Raw genomic sequence first — 21,964 nt, 5'->3', positions numbered from 1 at the left:
TTTATGATAAACTACATCTTCAATATAAAAAAAGCAAATTACACACTCAAAATTCTATGAGCGTAGCCAAAGGGGTTTTGAGTTTAAACCCCCCCCCCCTCCAGTTGGGGTTTGAAGCTAAAAAGTACCTCTTCAATATAAAAAAAAAGCTAATTACACACTATAAAATCTATGAGCGTAGGCAAAGGGGTTTTGAGTTTAAATCCCCCTCCTCCAGATGGCTTTTTCTTTAAAGTTTAAAACCCCTCCAGATGGTTTCGAGTTTAAAATTCCCATACAGAGCGTTTAGTGTTAAAACCTCTCTCTTCAATATTATTTTAAAGCAAACTACAGTCACCAAATTCTAAGATCGTAACTAAATGGGGTTTTGAATTAAAAACAAAACAAAAAAACTCCAGAGATTTCTTAGTTTAAAACCCCTCAACAGATGATTTGACGAAAAAACTTTCCTTTTCGATATAAAATCTAAAGCGAAATACAGGCATGTAATTCCAAGAGCGTAGTCAAGAAAGGTTACAAATTTCTACCAGTGGCTTGGGCTCCATTAATAAAGTGTGAATAGTCTTCTGCCGAAATTGAAAATCATTAAATGTGTCTCAACAAAGATGGCTAAGACAGATTTTAGGAGTCAGTCATAGAGATCGGGTCTAAATCAAAGAAATCACATGCCGAACTGGGAGTCGAATCCTTAGTAAGGTTGTGACAGAGCGTCGCATGAGGTTTTGCGGGACATGTTCTCACACAAAATGTATTACGCAAAATAAGAGTTTCGGAAACAGCTTGCCGGAAAATGCGCCAAAGAATAGCACATTAGGTTTTTGAAATAAATTTTTTTAATAGCAAGATAATGCACTGTAGATACCTCAGAATATGCATTTTGTTGGCTTTCAATACCAGAAATAGTGCTTCGCCCCGCGGTGGGGGAGCACTGCGAATTCCCCAAGACCCCCTTGCTAGCAAGGGCGGGGAGTCTACAATAAACAATAAACGTCTTCCGAAAGGGTCAGAATATAATAAAGATTAATTATGTACACACACACACACACACACATATATATATATATATTTTTTTTTCCCCCGGGGTGGGGTGGGGGGTCGGGGAGGGGGTTCCAACCCCCCCCCCCAAACCCTCCCCGAAAAAAAATCCTGGCTACGCCCATGTAATATATATATATATATATGTATGTATGTGTGTGTGTGTGTTTTGTGTCTCAGTGATAGATTGCCTAACTTTTAACTGCTAGAAATGAATAACAAACGTTCAAATACAAGAAGAGTGCTAATGTTTCCTCATATTGAAAAAAGTGAGTACCGTTATTGATTACATTGTCACAGTATTTTATATTACACTCTATATATTAGATATGAATATGTCGGCTAAACGGGTAAACCCCATTTACATACTTTTTTTTTGGGGGGGGGGGACATTCGCCATGTTTGACATAGATCCAAATCCCCTAGATCAGTGATACCCTAAGGCTCGCGGGTCATATCCGGATAGTTACTAAAATAAAAATCATTATAACAAGATTACGAAGACAGTTTGTGTGGGAACACAAACTCAAAATCGGCCCCCGAAGTGGCCCACCCAGGCAGGCTTCAATATTTTCAGAAAGAACATCCAAATGAAATTATATCAAAGACAAATGAGAGATAAGAATGGAGAAAGAAGGTTGACAGATCTTGTGTAGTGCCCCAACGGTACAACTGATCAAAGGATAGGTGCAAGTGAATGCAAAGTTAGATGTGAACCTGGCCTAACTAGTTCCCCTTTCAGACCTTGTGGTCTATAGGGCAGATGATGTAAAGTTCATCTGTTTTTTTGTGTCCTGCGGTTAATGAGGGTGTCATGTAGCAAGCACAACGACCAACCGCCTTTGCTTTTCCCCAACTAATATTAGGTACCCATTGGTACGTCCTATGTCCATTGGTTGGACTCAGAGGCGCCTAAGGATTCCGAAGTAGAAAATCCCAGTCTTCACCAGGATTCGAACCCGGGGCCCACGGTTCGGAAACCAAGCGCTTTACCGCTCAACTACCGCGCCTCTCCTGGCCTAACTGAAGTCTTATAATCGATGTAATTTTTTGAAAAGGCTCAATCTGAAACTAGGAAAAAAATGTTTTTGCAATAATAAAAAAAAAAAAAAAAAAAAAAAAAAGACTGAAAATGTTGTTTATAAGATTACTAATCGTTTTAATTTAGGTCTAACTTATAATGCATACTAATTAATTTTTTTGTCTTTAAAAACTGCTTGCATAACTGATTTTAAAAATTAGATTTTTCGCTTTCAGAAAAAAAAAAGCAGCCGTTGCATCAGAACTTTGAATGGTCTAAAATATTGTGATGTCGGATTTTCAATATCTTTTGTAGTTTGCGAGATCTAAACGGGACAGACGGACAAACGGACAGACATTTCGCACAAAACTAATTGCGTCTTTTCCCCTTTCGGGGGCCGCTAAAAAACAATAACAAAAAAACCTATATAATTCACAAGTCTTCGAGGACTTTGGATAACGTCTCTAAATAAATTCACTACACTGTAATTCATTCAGTCTGTAATGTATTGGTACTTTACGTTAGAATGCTGGACAATAAGGGAAATAAAAACACTTGTATGTATAGTTACTTATTGATGCTGTAAACTAGGACAACCTAGATCTGTATAGACTTAATACATATGTCAGTTTGACAAACAAGTTCCACAGCGAATGAAACACGAGACGGGTTCAATGCTCATTTTGGCTGCTGCACACATGGGGACAAAGCCAGCTGGCAAAACATTCTAAAGTTAAATATTAAAAAAAAACACCGAATGTCGTGCACTTTGTACTTATGTTGAAAAAAATAAACTAGCAAGCATGCAGCACAAAGTATGTGAGAAAAGAAAGAAAAACTTGCTCATAGGAACACAACATAACAGTGTTTCAATGTGGTTGTTTACCACAATCACCATTTTGTTTTGTGCACAGGTCGCTGTGCAGCTCATTTAATTAGTAAAATTAAACATTTACCATAACATGCAACTAGTTAAACCGTTAGGTCCATACTTTATTAGTGATAGGTTCATGTCTCAATGATTTAATATATATGATATGTTGAACTGGATAGATAGCTCATGTTAGATTCGGGATAGGCCCATGTTAGTTTCAGATCTACGATAGGTTCAAGCTAATTCATGCTACATTCATGATAGGTTCAAGCTAATTCATGCTACATTCATGATAGGTTCAAGCTAATTCATGCTACATTCATGATAGGCTCAAGCTAATTCATGCTACATTCATGATAGGCTCAAGCTAATTCATGCTACATTCATGATAGGTTCAAGCTAATTCATGCTACATTCATGATAGGTTCAAGCTAATTCATGCTACATTCATGATAGGTTCAAGCTAATTCATGCTACATTCATGATAGGTTCAAGTTAATTCATGCTACATTCATGATAGGTTCAAGCTAATTCATGCTACATTCATGATAGGTTCAAGCTAATGCATGCTTGAATGATAGGTTCTTGAATGGCGGCCTAACGCCAATTTGACTGATTACTCCTAATTGAACCCCGAGCCTGTCAGGGGCCCCGCAATTTACATTTTTTACAGTCTTTTAAAAATGTAGGACCTAAAGGGTTAACCTATTTAGACTTAAACTTTAATTAATCCACTGGCGCCTATTGTGTTTGCTTTGCTTCCTATGCATGCTGTGTAACAAAAGTTGATATAATGATCTAATTAATAGTAATACTTGTTATTGTAAATAACAAAAGTTAGAAGAGGTGCCTCGCAAGCATCCATTAAATTAGACCCCTAAGTTTGTAACGCCTGCCTTGAGTTCATGGTAGGCTTATGTTAGGTCATGATAGGTTGGTGTTTTAACCACATCTATGTACACAAATGATTTTTCTTTGTTTGTACATTTAAAAAAAATCATTTCCCCATGGAACTAGTTTGAAGGACTAGCCCGAAGATCTTGAGTCATTGGGACATTAGTACCAAGTGATAGACATGCAGGAACATTCGGCAGTACTCGAGTCTGTATCAGGTACAGCAGGCTTGGGTTATCTCCTTATAGCGCTTCTGCAGATAGCCAGCACACAAAGGCCGGGGGTGGGGGATGGGAGGACTAGTTATAGCTAGCACGAAATCTAATTGCCCTACATGTGTTTGTCCTTTGATAAAGTCAGTGGAGGAGGGGGACACCTTGGGGACGGAGAGAGCAGACTATTAGACAGGTCATCCAGGAGAGAAATAGGAGGAAAAAAAATCAAAAGCTTTAATGAGTTATGAACATTATCTTTTATCTAATTATCGATAGGCCTCAGATAAATGATACTAAATGAAAGTTTTTTTGTTGGTGTTTTTTTTTTGGGTGTTTCTTTCTCTTGTCTTCTCCCAACCTCGGTCATTTTCTACCTGTCTCTAATTCTCGAACATTCTTACTCTATCGTTCTCACATTCTTTCTTTTATTCTCTTCTCTCACTCTCTCTTTCTCTCTCTATCTCTTTCTCTCTCTTTCCTTTATTTTTTTTTCAATATATCCTACTCTCTCTGCTTCTTTTCTCTATCTTTCTTACTTTTCTTACCTTTCTCTATCTTTCTTACTCTTCTTATCTTCATCTATCTTTCTTACTTTTCTTATCTTCATCTATCTTTCTTACTTTTATTATCTTCATCTATCTTTCTTACTTTTCTTATCTTCATCTATCTTTCTTACTTTTATTATCTTCATCTATCTTTCTTACTTTTCTTATCTTCATCTATCTTTCTTACTTTTCTTATCTTCATCTATCTTTCTTACTTTTCTTATCTTCATCTATCTTTCTTACTTTTATTATCTTCATCTATCTTTCTTACTTTTATTATCTTTCTCTATCTTTCTTACTTTTCTTATCTTCATCTATCTTTCTTACTTTTATTATCTTCATCTATCTTTCTTACTTTTATTATCTTTCTCTATCTTTCTTACTTTTCTTATCTTCATCTATCTTTCTTACTTTTATTATCTTCATCTATCTTTCTTACTTTTCTTATCTTCATCTATCTTTCTTACTTTTATTATCTTCATCTATCTTTCTTACTTTTATTATCTTTCTCTATCTTTCTTACTTTTCTTATCTTCATCTATCTTTCTTACTTTTCTTATCTTTCTCTATCTTTCTTACTCTTCTTATCTTCATCTATCTTTCTTACTTTTCTTATCTTTCTCTATCTTTCTTACTCTTCTTATCTTCATCTATCTTTCTTACTTTTCTTATCTTCATCTATCTTTCTTACTTTTATTATCTTCATCTATCTTTCTTACTTTTCTTATCTTCATCTATCTTTCTTACTTTTATTATCTTCATCTATCTTTCTTACTTTTCTTATCTTCATCTATCTTTCTTAACTTTTCTTATCTTCATCTATCTTTCTTACTTTTATTATCTTCATCTATCTTTCTTACTTTTCTTATCTTCATCTATCTTTCTTACTTTTCTTATCTTCATCTATCTTTCTTACTTTTATTATCTTCATCTATCTTTCTTACTTTTCTTATCTTCATCTATCTTTCTTACTTTTCTTATCTTCATCTATCTTTCTTACTTTTATTATCTTCATCTATCTTTCTTACTTTTCTTATCTTCATCTATCTTTCTTACTTTTCTTATCTTCATCTATCTTTCTTACTTTTATTATCTTCATCTATCTTTCTTACTTTTATTATCTTCATCTATCTTTCTTACTTTTCTTATCTTCATCTATCTTTCTTACTTTTCTTATCTTCATCTATCTTTCTTACTTTTCTTATCTTCATCTATCTTTCTTACTTTTCTTATCTTCATCTATCTTTCTTACTTTTCTTATCTTCATCTATCTTTCTTACTTTTATTATCTTCATCTATCTTTCTTACTTTTATTATCTTCATCTATCTTTCTTACTTTTATTATCTTCATCTATCTTTCTTACTTTTCTTATCTTCATCTATCTTTCTTACTTTTCTTATCTTCATCTATCTTTCTTACTTTTATTATCTTCATCTATCTTTCTTACTTTTCTTATCTTCATCTATCTTTCTTACTTTTCTTATCTTCATCTATCTTTCTTACTTTTATTATCTTCATCTATCTTTCTTACTTTTCTTATCTTCATCTATCTTTCTTACTTTTCTTATCTTCATCTATCTTTCTTATTTTTCTATTCTTCATCTATCTTTCTTACTCTTCTTATCTTCATCTATCTTTCTTACTTTTATTATCTTCATCTATCTTTCTTACTTTTATTATCTTCATCTATCTTTCTTACTTTTCTTATCTTCATCTATCTTTCTTACTTTTATTATCTTCATCTATCTTTCTTACTTTTATTATCTTCATCTATCTTTCTTACTTTTATTATCTTCATCTATCTTTCTTACTTTTATTATCTTCATCTATCTTTCTTACTTTTATTATCTTCATCTATCTTTCTTACTTTTCTTATCTTCATCTATCTTTCTTACTTTTATTATCTTCATCTATCTTTCTTACTTTTCTTATCTTCATCTATCTTTCTTACTTTTATTATCTTCATCTATCTTTCTTACCTTTATTATCTTCATCTATCTTTCTTACTTTTCTTATCTTCATCTATCTTTCTTTCTTTTCTTATCTTCATCTATCTTTCTTTCTTTTCTTATCTTCATCTATCTTTCTTACTTTTATTATCTTCATCTATCTTTCTTACTTTTATTATCTTCATCTATCTTTCTTACTTTTCTTATCTTCATCTATCTTTCTTACTTTTATTATCTTCATCTATCTTTCTTACTTTTCTTATCTTCATCTATCTTTCTTACTTTTATTATCTTCATCTATCTTTCTTACTTTTATTATCTTCATCTATCTTTCTTACTTTTCTTATCTTCATCTATCTTTCTTTCTTTTCTTATCTTCATCTATCTTTCTTTCTTTTCTTATCTTCATCTATCTTTCTTTCTTTTCTTATCTTCATCTATCTTTCTTACTTTTCTTATCTTCATCTATCTTTCTTACTTTTATTATCTTCATCTATCTTTCTTACTTTTCTTATCTTCATCTATCTTTCTTACTTTTCTTATCTTCATCTATCTTTCTTACTTTTCTTATCTTCATCTATCTTTCTTTCTTTTCTTATCTTCATCTATCTTTCTTACTTTTCTTATCTTCATCTATCTTTCTTTCTTTTCTTATCTTCATCTATCTTTCTTACTTTTCTTATCTTCATCTATCTTTCTTTCTTTTCTTATCTTCATCTATCTTTCTTACTTTTCTTATCTTCATCTATCTTTCTTTCTTTTCTTATCTTCATCTATCTTTCTTACTCTCCTTATCCTCATACATTTTTACTTCTTTTATTCTACACCTGCATCTATGTTTTTCTCTCACGTACGTATAATTATCTAATTATAATTTGTCAAATGCATGAAAATTGTCAAACTGAAAAAGTGAGTACATCTGAACCTGCCTTACGAATATTGATGCGTGTACACGGTTACATGTGTAGCCTACTTAGTTTTACTATACAAAAGTTAATAATAGATAAAGATAAGACTTAGGGAGAAGAAATCCTAATTCGTGTGGGTGGGTCCCTCAATACAGGAAGAGCCTTATAGGTAAGAGGGTACTTGCGGTGACACCTCCAGGTTCACAGATCGCCCAACAATCGGTTCCAAATGGCGTCTGACAATGTAAAGATACAAAGCGATTAGCTATGAAACTCGATGCTACTTAAAATCAAAGTTTAACCTAATGTGAAATTCCATATACGCAAGCCTAGCTTCGCTTTCACGAGATTTGATATTAGATAAGAATTTTATCACCAAGAGTTTTAATGACAACTCTGGTCTCTGGTCTCTGGGAACTTGAGATAATCCTAGTCTATATTCTGTGCACAAAATCTTTTTTTTATAATTACTATTTTTTTTTATTAATTTCAATTCTTTATTATATTATTATTATTATTATTTGCGTTATTTCTTACTTGGGCTATTTTCTCGTGAGACGAATAGTACATTGTGAACCTTGATTACACGACGTCCACGCCTGATATCTCCGCCAACTAAATAGTTGATGGCAAATCCATGCCACATGGAATTTAACCAGAACCAGACAAGCAGAAACAAAATTATTTCTAAATACAAAAAATAACATTTATTTAAGAAATAAAATATGTAGGATAGTAAATGCTAGTAAAACTTTTCTTTGGTAACAAAAAAAAAACTCAGAAAAATCCAGGAAGCGATCATGTTCAATTCAATTCAAAGCTTCTTTTGATTGAATCAAAGAAATGCAATTTATCTTTCAAAAAAAAAAAAAAAAAAAAAACGGAGCAAAAAAAAAAAAAAGGGGGGGGGGGACGTTTGGAAATGTCACGCTGACATACATTTGTAAGTAGGCTGGGTTTCTTTTTACTGCTTGTACTTTTAGGATCAAAACAGTTGACAACGTAGGATTCAGAGCCGAGTGCCAGGGGATTGAGTAAAGTGGCATCCATGATATGATTTATTTTTTTCTTCTATAAAACTAAATTTAACTCAATAAAGTGTTACTTTAGGGTAAGTATGACAAATAGATGACAACAGAATGTATAAATTAATAAATGGAATTCTCTCTTTCATTAACAAATTACTTCTTGATGTCTTGACCTGCTCCCCACCCTCTTTGCCTATAGTCTTGAATAAAGTTTTTTTTTGGTTTGGGGCCGGGGGGGAGAAGGCTCAGAACAGAGAAATAGGTTATAAATATAAAAACAGCATGTATTTAATATTTAATTTCTTAAATAATAATTTGCACCAATTGTGTATTTCTTAAGCTGGAGCCCTTACTAGTGCGGCCTGATTCTAGTACAACCCATTGTCCATCTTCTGTCAGTTGCATGGTAGCAAATAGTTTGTTCAATCAGAACTGTTCAATGTTTCTTGTTTATGTTCATCGTTCAATGGGAGTTTGGTATAATAACAGACAGCCACGTAATTGTGTTAAGACTATTGAATACATTTCGCGATGTCAAATTTGATGACATTGATTCTAAAACAGTTATTTTCGTACTTAGAGGCAATTCATATTCGCTTGCTTTTTGGTGTCTCCGGCACACAATTAGGAAGTATTGATATGTAAAATATTTGAATCAACCAAGAGTTGGGTTTTTTTTGTTTCACTTTTCAGAACTGTAGTTTCCCCCAATCTCTCAGCGCTTTCGCTTGGTTTTACTAGTTCTTGATGTACAGATGTTTCAATATGGCGTCCCCTTGACACTTTTTTTAAACGTTTTTTTTTTATTTTAAAATCTCTGGTAACATTTTTTGTTTTCGTTTTTATTTAATTTTCATCAAATAGTCACCACATTTCTTCATATCGCTTCTATTCTTTTTCTTAATTTTATTGAATTTTATTACTTAATGAACGTAAAATCAGAAACTTGAAAACAAAAGTGTCAAAGATTAGATTATTGTGATTAACTTTTAGTTAAGTGGAAAAAAATTACAATCTTCCAATACTTATTCTTAGGTTGAAACACAAACTTTCTTATATTAATATATATTCTCATCATGGTTTAAGTGTTTAAACACTAAGTAATGGAAAGATCACTCTTTATTTCTGCAACTCGGACGGACTAGAGTTACGCCACGTAATTTTAGAGGCAAAAAAAGAAAGAGGGGGAGATTAAGTACTATTCACCCGTCACTAAATAGCAGGGCCGGACTTAACCATTGTGACCAAGAAGTCATGGAAAGAGAACAAGTAATCTACTCTGTATTCACCAGTCACAAAATAGCAGGGCCGGACTTAACCATGGTGGGGCCCAATGCGAAACGAATTTCGCGGGGTGCAGATCACGGGGATACGGATAATAAGTGAAAATTAAGAGTTTGTATTAGAAAATAAATTCGTATTTGGATTTTATTCATTCTTTACTACGTACAGAATACTTTACGATCCTTGCGTGTAGCGAAGTCATACAGTATATCATAAAAATTCTGTTTCCTCCATAGATCACGCTCAATAGCAAGAATTATCAAATGTTTCAATCTATTTACGAGAATTATTGACCTCAAGTAATTCTTCATTAGTTTGAGGCGCGAAAAGCCTTTTTTTTATCGCGCGTAGAATTGGCGTTTTCCATATTGAATGACACCCCAACATAGCAATTTTTGTGTATATATTTCAGGAGATATGTATGAGTTTTCAAAAGATTTTATTATTTCCGGATATTTCCAGGACTTTTCGTATATTTTGCAATTTGCGGAGATTTCCAGGAGCTACTGGTAAATCAGGAGGCCGCGTGAAATCTGTTATAAGTTATAAAATGGTTTAATTTAATAATTTATACACCTAGAATTAGCGCCGGTCCTATGAAAGTGCGGGGCCTGTGCGGTCGCTTAGGCTGCAGTGGCCTAAGGCAGCCCCTACAAAATAGCGGCGTATGCTAAGCCGCCGGTCGACTAGTATGTTATATTCTAGCTAATACCCGTGCTACGCAACGGTTTATATAGTTTGCCTATATGTTTATTTTGTCAGGAATGCTCTTAAACCCCTCTATAAAACGGTCCACATTACAACGCTGCCACATCCCCAAAACAATTGTCTAGCCTTCAAATGGTCTGTAGACTAAAGTAGTCTGTTCATACAGAGTCAAAACGAATCCCATTATTTTTAGGTAATAATGCCATATTTACTTACTCCATTATATTGACACGTATTTTCGGTCAGTTATTCCCTTGTTTGCAATGTGAAAACCAAAAAATATTGTGAAGAAGTAATCCTTTGAGTGTCTGGTTAAAATAATAATCACAGTTACAAGATCTTTCAAAATGCGACCACCCAGCATGCAACAGTCTATGTTGAGCTGGGTTATGTTCATACTTCATAAATTGATGATGAATTCATTTTTGAACATAGCAAAGAAATAGGACGGAGTGTATCCTTAAAGTAATAGCTCTCAAACTTTTACTAGTAGCACCCCACCTCCCAATCCAAACAAAAAGAAAACAGACTATGTTACCATCCCTTTTTGTCAGTTAGGTGGTCCGGGGGACGCTTCTTTAGTTCTCCCTCCCCGGCTGGGTTCAGTGAAGGAACGTTTCCAAATATTCTGAACTTGTCCTGAAGTTTACAAAACACTCATTCTCTTAGTAAGAAGACTGCAGAACAAAAGAACAGACTACGTTGGGAAGGTCACCTTGAAAGAATGACAGACACAAGAGGAGCGAAAATTGTATACAGGCAAAACCCAAAAAGCAGGCGACCCAAAGGCAGACCCCGAATGCGATGGATTAATGATGTGGAGGCAGATCTCCAACAGCTTGGGGTTAGGGCGTGTAGACGAAAGGCCCAGGAGAGATCTGAATGGAGGGATGTGTTGAAACAGGCCAGAGCCCTCCATGGCTGTAGCGTTACTGGGATAGAAGAGGACTGCAGGTGAAACAAGAAGTGGTGAGACGTGCAATGTGAGAAGCATTCCAGGAAGTAGAACATTTGTGTTGGACTTCAGTTTGTTGTTCATTAGATCATCCGAGTGGTCGGCTGGATGTTGTGGACATTAAATGGACTATAGTACATCACTTCATTTAATGTATTCATCGGTAATATTTTAGTAACATTCACCAATGCATTTATAACCATAATGGAAATACAAATGCATTTTTGTTTCTTCGCGACCCCTTGTCTGGACAATTTTAGAACCGCTGGTTTCAAGATTTATTTGTGCTGTAACGGTAAAAAAAAAAGTTATTTTGTTCTTGAAATAAAAATGAGCAGGAACTCCCTTACGTACGAGTTGCACTTCGCCTGACAGTCCAATCTCTTCGCCAGACTTTGATTTGATCATGTCTACTCGGCTTAGATCAAACAATGCAGAACTAAGACCAACAAGCAAAATGAATTTATGAACATTTGGTACAAATGAGATCAAACAAATTGCCAAGAATGAGTTCCATTAAAGATAACAAAACAAAATAATAACCCAGAAACCCAATATCGCTGATTCCACGTTGGAGGGGGAAACAATAATTCAGTAAACTTAGTCAAAACAATTGTTAAAATTCTAGTTGTTGGCACAGAAAAAAAGAGAAAGAGAGAGAGAGAGAGAGAGAGTGATAGAGAATGTAAATTGAGAAGAGATTATGAAAGATTAAGATTAGAGGATTACAAATAAATATGGGATGTTTTTTTAATGTAACTATGGACTCTTGCACCAACGAGTAAAGTAAATAAATATTAAATTTCATCATCATCATCATCAGTCCTTTGACTTTAGTGGTAGGGGTTGCTGTGATAGTTCGCGCAACCAAATCCCTCCACAAAATATGACATTAATGACCTGGGACGAGCTCAACGTCTCCACTGCCCATAGGTTGCGAGTTCCGGCAGGTCAGTGTTCAGGCCTTCCATGACGCTTGGGTTAAGGCCGCATCACTGCAGTTGTTTGTTTGTCCATCACTGCAGTTGTTTGTTTGTCCATCACTGCAGTTGTTTGTTTGTCCATCACTGCAGTTGTTTGTCCATCACTGCAGTTGTTTTTCCATCACTGCAGTTGTTTGTCCATCACTGCAGTTGTTTGTTTGTCCATCACTGCAGTTGTTTGTCCATCACTGCAATTGTTTGTTTGTCCATCACTGCAGTTGTTTGTTTGTCCATCACTGCAGTTGTTTGTTTGTCCATCACTGCAGTTGTTTGTTTGTCCATCACTGCAGTTGTTTGTTTGTCCATCACTGCAGTTGTTTGTCCATCACTGCAGTTGTTTGTTTGTCCATCACTGCATTTGTTTGTCCATCACTGCAGTTGTTTGTTTGTCCATCACTGCAGTTGTTTGTCCATCACTGCAGTTGTTTGTCCATCACTGCAGTTGTTTGTTTGTCCATCACTGCAGTTGTTTGTTTGTCCATCACTGCAGTTGTTTGTCCATCACTGCAGTTGTTTGTTTGTCCGTCACTGCAGTTGTTTGTTTGTCCATCACTGCAGTTGTTTGTCCATCACTGCAGTTGTTTGTTTGTCCATTACTGCAGTTGTTTGTTTGTCCATCACTGCAGTTGTTTGTCCATCACTGCAGTTGTTTGTTTGTCCATCACTGCAGTTGTTTGTTTGTCCATCACTGCAGTTGTTTGTTTGTCCATCACTGCAGTTGTTTGTCCATCACTGCAGTTGTTTGTCCATCACTGCAGTTGTTTGTTTGTCCATCACTGCAGTTGTTTGTTTGTCCATAACTGCAAGTTGTTTGTTTGTCCATCACTGCAGTTGTTTGTCCATCACTGCAGTTGTTTGTCCATCACTGAGATATCTATTACTAGGTAGCTCTTTAGTCTGATTTTAAGATAAGATAAAGTAAGATAATTTGTATTGGTCCAATCAATGGAAATTCAGTTTGACTACATTAGACTATACATTGAGTTTATGCCTGCATTATATTAGTCTACACGGCACCTTCATTGTATAAGCTGCTAGGTAGACCTGCATGATATTAAATACCACCACTCAACTATTGAATGCAGACCTCGATATCTTTATACCTTTCCCCGCACAGCACCAGGTATTCTAACATCCTTATCAGTCGGGTATATATCTGTTTCCCCCCCCCCCCCCTTTTAATCGCTGCATCTGCATAAATGCAGTAGTGCAGTGGCCTTGACCTATCTTATTTCCAGACCACCCCTCTGACACACTGAGACGAATGACAAGGGAACAGCATCGGAGACGTCGAGGTCACGTGCTCGCATAGCTGCGCTGTCTGTCGTATCATCTCGTTTCTAGCGACATTACGTAGTGCAGACGACAAAGGGCGATAAGCCACATTTTTTGGCGTCAAGGCAAGTGAGATAGATCTAGATATCACGTCATAGATGGAAACAATGTGGCTAGATAATCTCTAATCCAAGTAGTTATTTATGATGCCTGTTGTAAAGACTATAAAATGCAAAGTTAGCAGACAAGAAAGAACAAAAAAGTGGTAATATGGAATTCATAACACTGATACAATGAGGGGCTAAGCGCCTGGCTTCCGAAACCTGGAGTTCTGGGTTCGAATTTTGGTGAAGACTGGGATTATCAACTTTGGGATTTTAAAATCACCCCTGAGTCGACCTAATTCTAATGGGTATCTGGCTTTAGTTGGGGAAAGTAAAGACGGTTGGTAGTTATGCTGGCCACATGCCACCCTGCCCCTCGTTAACCGTTGATGACCTTAACATCATCTACCCTATAGATCGCGTGGTCTGAAAGGGGAAATTTTAATCATGATTATATATTTTTAAGTTCAAATTGAATATATTCACAGTTGCAGATCTCATCCAAAGCTTGAAATATATAGACTAAACAGATTTGTTGTTTTTGGTTCATGATTTACCTAATCCTCCCCTACTTGTATATTATAAACTGTGGAGGAATTTAGAAAAGACCTGCATTTCCAGATACACAGACTAGTATCAAGAATTTGGGAAGAAGAAATAAAATACCAACGTATAGGAAACAGTACCTTGCTTTGAGCCGATGGCATTGCCTTACTGGGTAAAGACGCCTCTGAATTTGCTAGAGCTTTCACAGAACTGGAAGAAACATCTCGATCAACAGGACTTGAGGTCAAAGCAAAACCAAGTATATCGCTACGGCAAGAAACAATTAGACAGAGAAACGGTAATTAAAATTACTGACCACAGGATTGAAAATGTTCAAACTTTCAAATATCAAGGAAGTACAGAAAATTTCAAATATGATCCACTGACAGAAATAAAGGAAAGAACATCAGGAGGAAACAGGAGCGTTCTATTGCACCGGCCATTTCTTAAGAAGAAAATATTATCAAGATAAAATAAAGAAAAATGATATACAATTGCACAATAAGACCAATAGCTATGTATGCAAGTAAGACCTCGACATTGTAAAAGACAGCCAAAAATGTCCTAAATACTTGGGAATGGGAATCTATGATGCTATACAAGATGGGTGGAGGACACGCACTAACCATGAGATATATCGATTGTATTAAAGTGACAGAAATAAAAAGAACAGACTTCGCTGGGAAGGTCACTTTGAAAGAATGCCAGATAGCAGAGGAACAAACATTGTATACCGGCAAAAACCAAACGCCAGGCAACCCTTAGGGAGACCACGAATACGATGGATTGACGGTTTGGAGGAATATCTTTGGGTTTGGGCGTGGAGACGAAAGACTCAATAGTGAATCTGAATGGAAGGGCTGTTTTGTAGCGAGAATGGGAAAGATGATCATTGCTTAATATACAGAATGTGTTTTGTAGCGAGAATGGGAAAGATGATCATTGCTTAATATACAGAATGTGTTTTGTATCGAGAATGGGAAAGATGATCATTGCTTAATATACAGCGTGTGTTTTATCTTTTCGTGATTTCTACTTCAGGATTAAAATATTCACTTGGCAAAATGGAACTCATATATAATCAATTACTTTTAATTTTTTTAACAAGCCGCCAGACATACTGGTGTGAAGGAGTTCAATACAAACCAGCTCACGTCTTCAGGAACATTACAACGTCGTCTGTTTAGTGTGAGCCCGGGACTCACGATGTGTGGTCCAAACTTATTATAGACTTGTTAGCACTTTAACGTTCTAGCAAAGTGTACACAAACTAAAACCTTCAGTCCAGAGAAATCATTCAAATTCAATCAGAGCTTTTGTTTTTAACTTTCTTTTAAAATATGTTAAGGTTTACCTGGGTAGTGGTAGACTAGAATAACATTACCTGGGTAGTGGTAGACTAGAATAACATTACCTGGGTAGTGGTAGACTAGAATAACATTACCTGGGTAGTGGTAGACTAGAATAACGTTACCTGGGTAGTGGTAGACTAGAATAACATTACCTGGGTAGTGGTAGACTAGAATAACATTACCTGGGTAGTGGTAGACTAGAATAACATTACCTAGATAGTGGTAGACTAGAATAACATTACCTGGGTAGTGGTAGACTAGAATAACATTACCTAGATAGTGGTAGACTAGAATAACATTACCTAGATAGTGGTAGACTAGAATAACATTACCTGGGTAGTGGTAGACTAGAATAACGTTACCTGGGTTGTTTGTTGTTTACGATTGGTGAATGGGGTTCATTAGACTCTTATTTTAACCATCCTTTAAATGTACATAATTTGGGCAAGCTAGTATAAAATTACACAAATACTTGACGAATGTTGAAAGGCCAGCCTACATTCTCAGTTTGATGTGTTCGAGATTTTAACCAAAAAAAAAATTGTATCCAGTCGATCCAGAAACATTTAGATATGCACACGACATTCATTTAGCCTACCACAGTGATGGCCAACCTACGTCCACTAAGCTACCACCGGCTACTAACGCGGTACTTTCCGGCCTCTCGAAAGATATGCCCACTGTACAAAATGAAAGCGCACAGGTTCACTTCAATTAGACTGGACTTGATGGTGAGGCTTGTGGCATTCGTTTTTGGAAAAGTATGTGGCCAACGGTCGAAAAGGTTGGCCATCTCTTGACTGAAACAAAAACTGCAGTCTTGTGACAGTCTTGTCAGACGTATATAGTTTAATATGTTATAAACTGGACTTTGTATAGTGAGCAAACAAGTACTATGAATGAAGGCGAACAAGATTCGATCTCGGGACAATCTTTACGAAAGTCCCAAGCTTACACCAAACCACATAGTAGGCGTCTATGAACCAGTGCATTAAAGTAATCAAGACATGAATAACACATTCTAGTTCGAGAGAGAGAGAGAAAGAGAAAGAGGGAGAAAGAGACAGAATGAGAGAAAAGAGAGAGAGACAGAGAAAGAGAGAGAGAGAGACAGAGAAAGAGAGAGAGAGAGACAGAGAAAGAGAAAGAGAGAGAGAGACAGAGAGAGAGACAGAGAAAGAGAGAGAGAGAGACAGAGAAAGAAAGAGAGAGAAAGAGACAGAATGAGAGAAAAGAGAGAGAGAGAGAGAGAGAAAGAGAGAGAGAGAGAGAGAGATGAACAATTATACATTTATATTAAAGGGGAAAAAATCACTATTGAAATAGAACACCGGATCCACTCTGCGGGTTGCCCATTCAGAAACTGGAGATGAGAAACTAACACGGAGCACTAAGTGAAAAACGACACCGTGTAAATCAAGAGTGGTAACTCAGTGTCAGACATAACAGTCGCTGATGTGACGTGCCGCCTAATATTTAGAGTCGAGTAAGTAGAAACGGCAGAGGGGAAATAGTGTAACAACTGACAATTTGAAGTCCTTAGCACGTAACGGGCTTTTTTTGGACTGCCCGAACTGTGGTGAATTGGTAAAGTGGCGTCAAAAGACTCGTTCTTCAGTATATTATGCCTTTTTTTTTTTTTAAAGTAAATGCTCATTATCAAGAATCATTATGCAATGCACATAACTGTCACGTGGTGTACGCGTCATGGTTACAAGAGAAGTGTAAACAGGAAGTTTATCTATACATTAGTTTCTGTAAGATGCAAGACTCCACACAGAATAGTTCACAAGTAAAGGGAGGTAATAAGAAATGAACATGATTAATTTCATTTCCTCTACCACAAGTTTTGGTTTGAAAACGTATGACCCAAGTTTGTTTCAGGGTTCACAAGTCAGTCTGTTCAGTTCATAAGTTTTAAGCTTCATGTTGGATAAAGATTATAATATGTATTATTGCTTGATATATAGTGTGTTTTCAATCTTTTCATAATAATTTAAATTTGTAAGATGAATTCTGTTATTCCTTCACATATATAAGATTTTTCCGCGCTATTTGAGATTTGGGTTTAGATTTAACCTATGAAAATATAAAGAATCATTAACCACCCAATTCCTTTGTAAAACTGCAAAAATGAATCAATGCTGACTCAGGATAGTCTAATAATTTGTAGGCCAGTGCTTCAACAAGAACTTTCTAGATGTGGTTGTAAAAGTGCCGGGAGGGGGGTGTATCGGAAAACGTGTCACGGAATGGACGATGTGAAAATACAATATTTGTAATTACCTCACGTGACCCAGTATTATTCTATATGTTTTCAGCAAAGACTAGCACCACCACATAAACACATACACACATTATCGCAAACGCGCGTCTCACACGTTCTAAAAAGACATTACGCTCGTTCGCGCTAAGTACTTACCAAGCCATTACATGCGGACAAAGCAACTTTGGAATCGGCTACTCCTGTCACTGTCCCGGTAAAATGGCAGCTGTTGTGATGGCTCAGTCTGATGAAGCTGGAGTCAGAGACGTTCTTGGACCTGCGTTCCAGAATGGCTGAGGGAGCCAGAAGTGCAGAACTCCTTTTGAGCTGAACCACAACGTCCTTGTCTTTATGTAGCGGAATTTTGTAATGTAATACTCCGTGGTGAGCACTGGTGTCTGCTTCATGAGCAGCAGGCGAGATGTCCATGCTGTCCTGGCCGTCGGCGCTCCGCCTAGCGCGAGGCAGCTGCGGACTTTTGGCATGCAAGTCATGACTTATGTGCTCACCTACATGGTTGACTCTGCTGGGCCAGGAAATGTGGAAGTGACTCAGGTCTTGAGCAAACTGGCCTGAATGTGGGGGAAAAAGTATGTATTAGCTTGTGAATTGTTAATTTTAAATTAAAAAAAAAACTACTTGGTTTTTTATCATATATACCAAAGAAAATAGAAATTAGCTTAATACAAGCGCGGTGGCTGAGGGGTAAAGCGCTTAGCTTCCTAACCGGGGGTCCCTAGTTTGAATCGTGGTGAAGACTGGGATGTTGAATTTCGGAATCTTTGGGCACCTCTGAGTCAATCCAGATCTTATGGTACTTGACATTAATGGGGCAAAGTAAAGGCGGCTGGTCGTTGTGCTGGCCACATGACACCCACGTTAACCGTGGGCCACAGAAACAGATGACCTTTATATCATCTGCCATAAAAATCGTATGGTCTGAAGGGGAAATTTAATATTTTATAATACAGGCATGCATTGTTAGACTGTGGGTTTTTTTTATTAGAACTCAAGAAATATGTTGTTATTGTCCTTAAGTACAAGAATTATTAACAGGCATTTCAAACGGCATTACCTGTGCTTTGAGTATACTTTATATCGACAAATTGTTCTAATCGTGTTATTATGTTGGACCATTATTGAGAAGGTGCTCGGGAAATGCGTAAAATAATTTTAAAAAAATACAATTGATAGTTCCAACAACCACACCCAAACCTAACCACGGTACCGCTAACGAAAGCCAGATACGCTTAAAAAAATGGGTCTTCTAAGGAACGACCGAAGATGTGAAATTAAAACTCCGAGACTCGATCTCGATACACTTGGTTTGGAAACAGAACATTTAACCACATAATTAGACTAAAATCCAACTCTTGCCAAATATCAGACAATACAGAATAATATCATAGGTGTTTGTTAAGTTCAATATTAGTTATTTCATTATCTAAACATATTAAATGTGTATATTAAGGACGTCATTTAAAGTACGCTGTAATAGTGGGTGCCATTATAGGAAACACTTTTGTATCAAATTGTAGACTTTTATTAAATGCAATACTTTAAAACAATTGTATGATGTCCATACAAGACTTCCGCCAATAAAGACAAGGTGAACGAGACTTATATATCAAATAAGGAATGAAGAAAAAAAAAAGGCCGTACATGCACTTCATATATGCGCATAGAGTAGTCTACCATTACATGTACTTCATATATGCGCATAGAGTAGTCTACCATTACATGTACTTCATATATGCGCATAGAGTAGTCTACCATTACATGTACTTCATATATGCACATAGAGTAGTCTACCATTACATGTACTTCATATATGCGCATAGAGTAGTCTACCATTACATGCACTTCATATATGCGCATAGAGTAGTCTACCATTACATGTACTTCATATATGCGCATAGAGTAGTCTACCATTACATGCACTTCATATATGCGCATAGAGTAGTCTACCATTACATGCATTCATTAAAAAAAAGTTAGTTTTATCTCTTACAAACTAACGGGCCTGTCAATGTTCTGTTTGTTGGGACAATCTTGAGTAATCCCAAGGAATTCTTGACTATAAATACTTTACCTTAACGTAATTTTCGCAACTTCAATTTCATTTTGTATCACAATGGCTTTGAGATGTTTCTGTACTTAGAAAAACGGTTGGTCCTAATCTGGATTAATCCAGATTATGTCACGACGAAGATCAGTGGTGGATTGGTCTCTCTCTTCATTCAACTGCTCTGACAGATGGTGTCAGAGGTAGATTTTACATAAGCCGTGGTTCAACCATAGGCTTAGTTTGACATTACTTCAGCAGTTTAGCATCAACAAATAGGACTTTTGTTGATCTTTTTTTTATATATAAAAAATAAAGCAAAACAATATGTCTTTTATTTTTCCTAATATAAAAAAAAACCTAGATGAGAATTGACTTATTGATCCAACATGACGCATAAGAAGTGTAGCCTTGAGAATCGGTGTTGCAGCTGACAGATTCACCGAGATTTGTTTCACTGTGGTGAACAGTACGTCAAATGTACGTGAGACAAGTGAGACGTAGTGATACTGTGTACACTTTTTGTTAACTTAATGGTGTGATACAGGCAACAAATATTTTATTCACCCGTAATATATTGTCTTATAATAAAAATAAAATCTGAAGCAAATTAGTTAAAGAATCACCACCCCTTCACCTTTTGTTTAAATTGTTCACTATCTATGACTATATCAAAAAATTATCAGTGTCCTTGATGTAGATTATTATTTTTATAAGATTTCATCCCCCATCCTCTGAAGACTTAACATAAACATATCGTTAATGATCTTAAAACACGCCATAGATAATAAGTAAAATATTTTACAATGAAATTAATCAAACAAATAATGGTCCTCGAAAAAAATTACCTAATGACAGAAGTCAAGAAACAACTAGCGGCAGGCAACAGAGATTTGCTATAACACACACACACACTTAAAATCAAGAAAACAAAGAAAACTGTCTACAAAATAATCCTAAGACCAGAAGTTATGTATGCAAGTGAATCCTGGATGCTGATAAAAACAATAGAAAATCTGCTAAATATTTAGGAAAGGAAAGGATTTGCACTAACCAAGAAATAGAGCAGCTTTAGGAAGACCCCTCCATAGTGAGGGAAATAATAAGGAACAGATAACGTTGGGGGCAGGTCATCTCGAAAGAATGCCAGAGAACAGAGGAGCAAACATTGTTCACTGGCAAAAACCAAAAGGCAGGTGTCCCAAAGACAGACCACGATGATGTAGAGACAGGTCTACAACGGCTAAAAGTCCGGGCATGGAGACGTAAAGCCCAGGATAAATTAGAATGGAGAGATGTGCTAAAGCAGGCCAGGGCCCTCCATAGGCTGTAGCGCGACTGGGGTGGATGGATTCAAGACTTGAGCGATCAGTTGTGCTCACCCATTATGTTACAGGCAAATGGTGACGTTTAAAAGAGCTTTATTTTGAATATAAAACAGAAACTGCCATTCAAATGTTAGTTTTAACAAAATGTTTTAAATAAGCTCAATTTGTTCACACAATAAGAAAACTTTTTTTTTAACGATGCGCACGACCGGAAATTGCTGTTATACTGACAAACTTATACATATATATATATATATATATATATATATATATATATATATATATATATATATATATATATATATATTTATTTATTTATTTATTATTTGCCTGCACTCATTCGACAATTTACAGAACATTACATACAAGTCACACATGACAATAAGTATAGTTCTATCTCTTTTATAATCCGTAGAATGGTCAGTCTACGACAGCATAACATTATAAGACTTACTGATCTTCTTATAATAATGGTGCATACCGTGCATATGTAAAAATAAAGTATGCATATTTTTTTTATTTAAAAAAATTGGCTGTCAGAATTCACAAAGTAGGCATTGCCCCTACCCTGACCACTATATGTATACACAATGGTGAAACATAATTCGTTTAAGCGCTTTATTCACTA

The 21,964-nt window shown here is 35.8% G+C and overlaps 1 protein-coding gene across 1 annotated transcript in view; it reads right to left on the bottom strand.

Moving 5' to 3' along the window:
* The window catches only part of LOC106072175 (A disintegrin and metalloproteinase with thrombospondin motifs 7-like), a 175,386-nt gene that overhangs the window by 64,904 nt on the left and 88,518 nt on the right, over positions 1-21,964 (bottom strand). The window contains exon 3 of the mRNA XM_056006094.1: positions 18,100-18,515. Within this exon, the coding sequence (XP_055862069.1) occupies positions 18,100-18,515 (416 nt within the window). The remainder of the gene's footprint in view (positions 1-18,099; positions 18,516-21,964) is intronic.

This window comes from Biomphalaria glabrata, chromosome 1, assembly GCF_947242115.1.
Source record: "Biomphalaria glabrata chromosome 1, xgBioGlab47.1, whole genome shotgun sequence".
Classification (NCBI taxonomy): Eukaryota; Metazoa; Mollusca; class Gastropoda; family Planorbidae; genus Biomphalaria; species Biomphalaria glabrata.
This window is presented reverse-complemented; position numbering and strand designations above follow the sequence as displayed.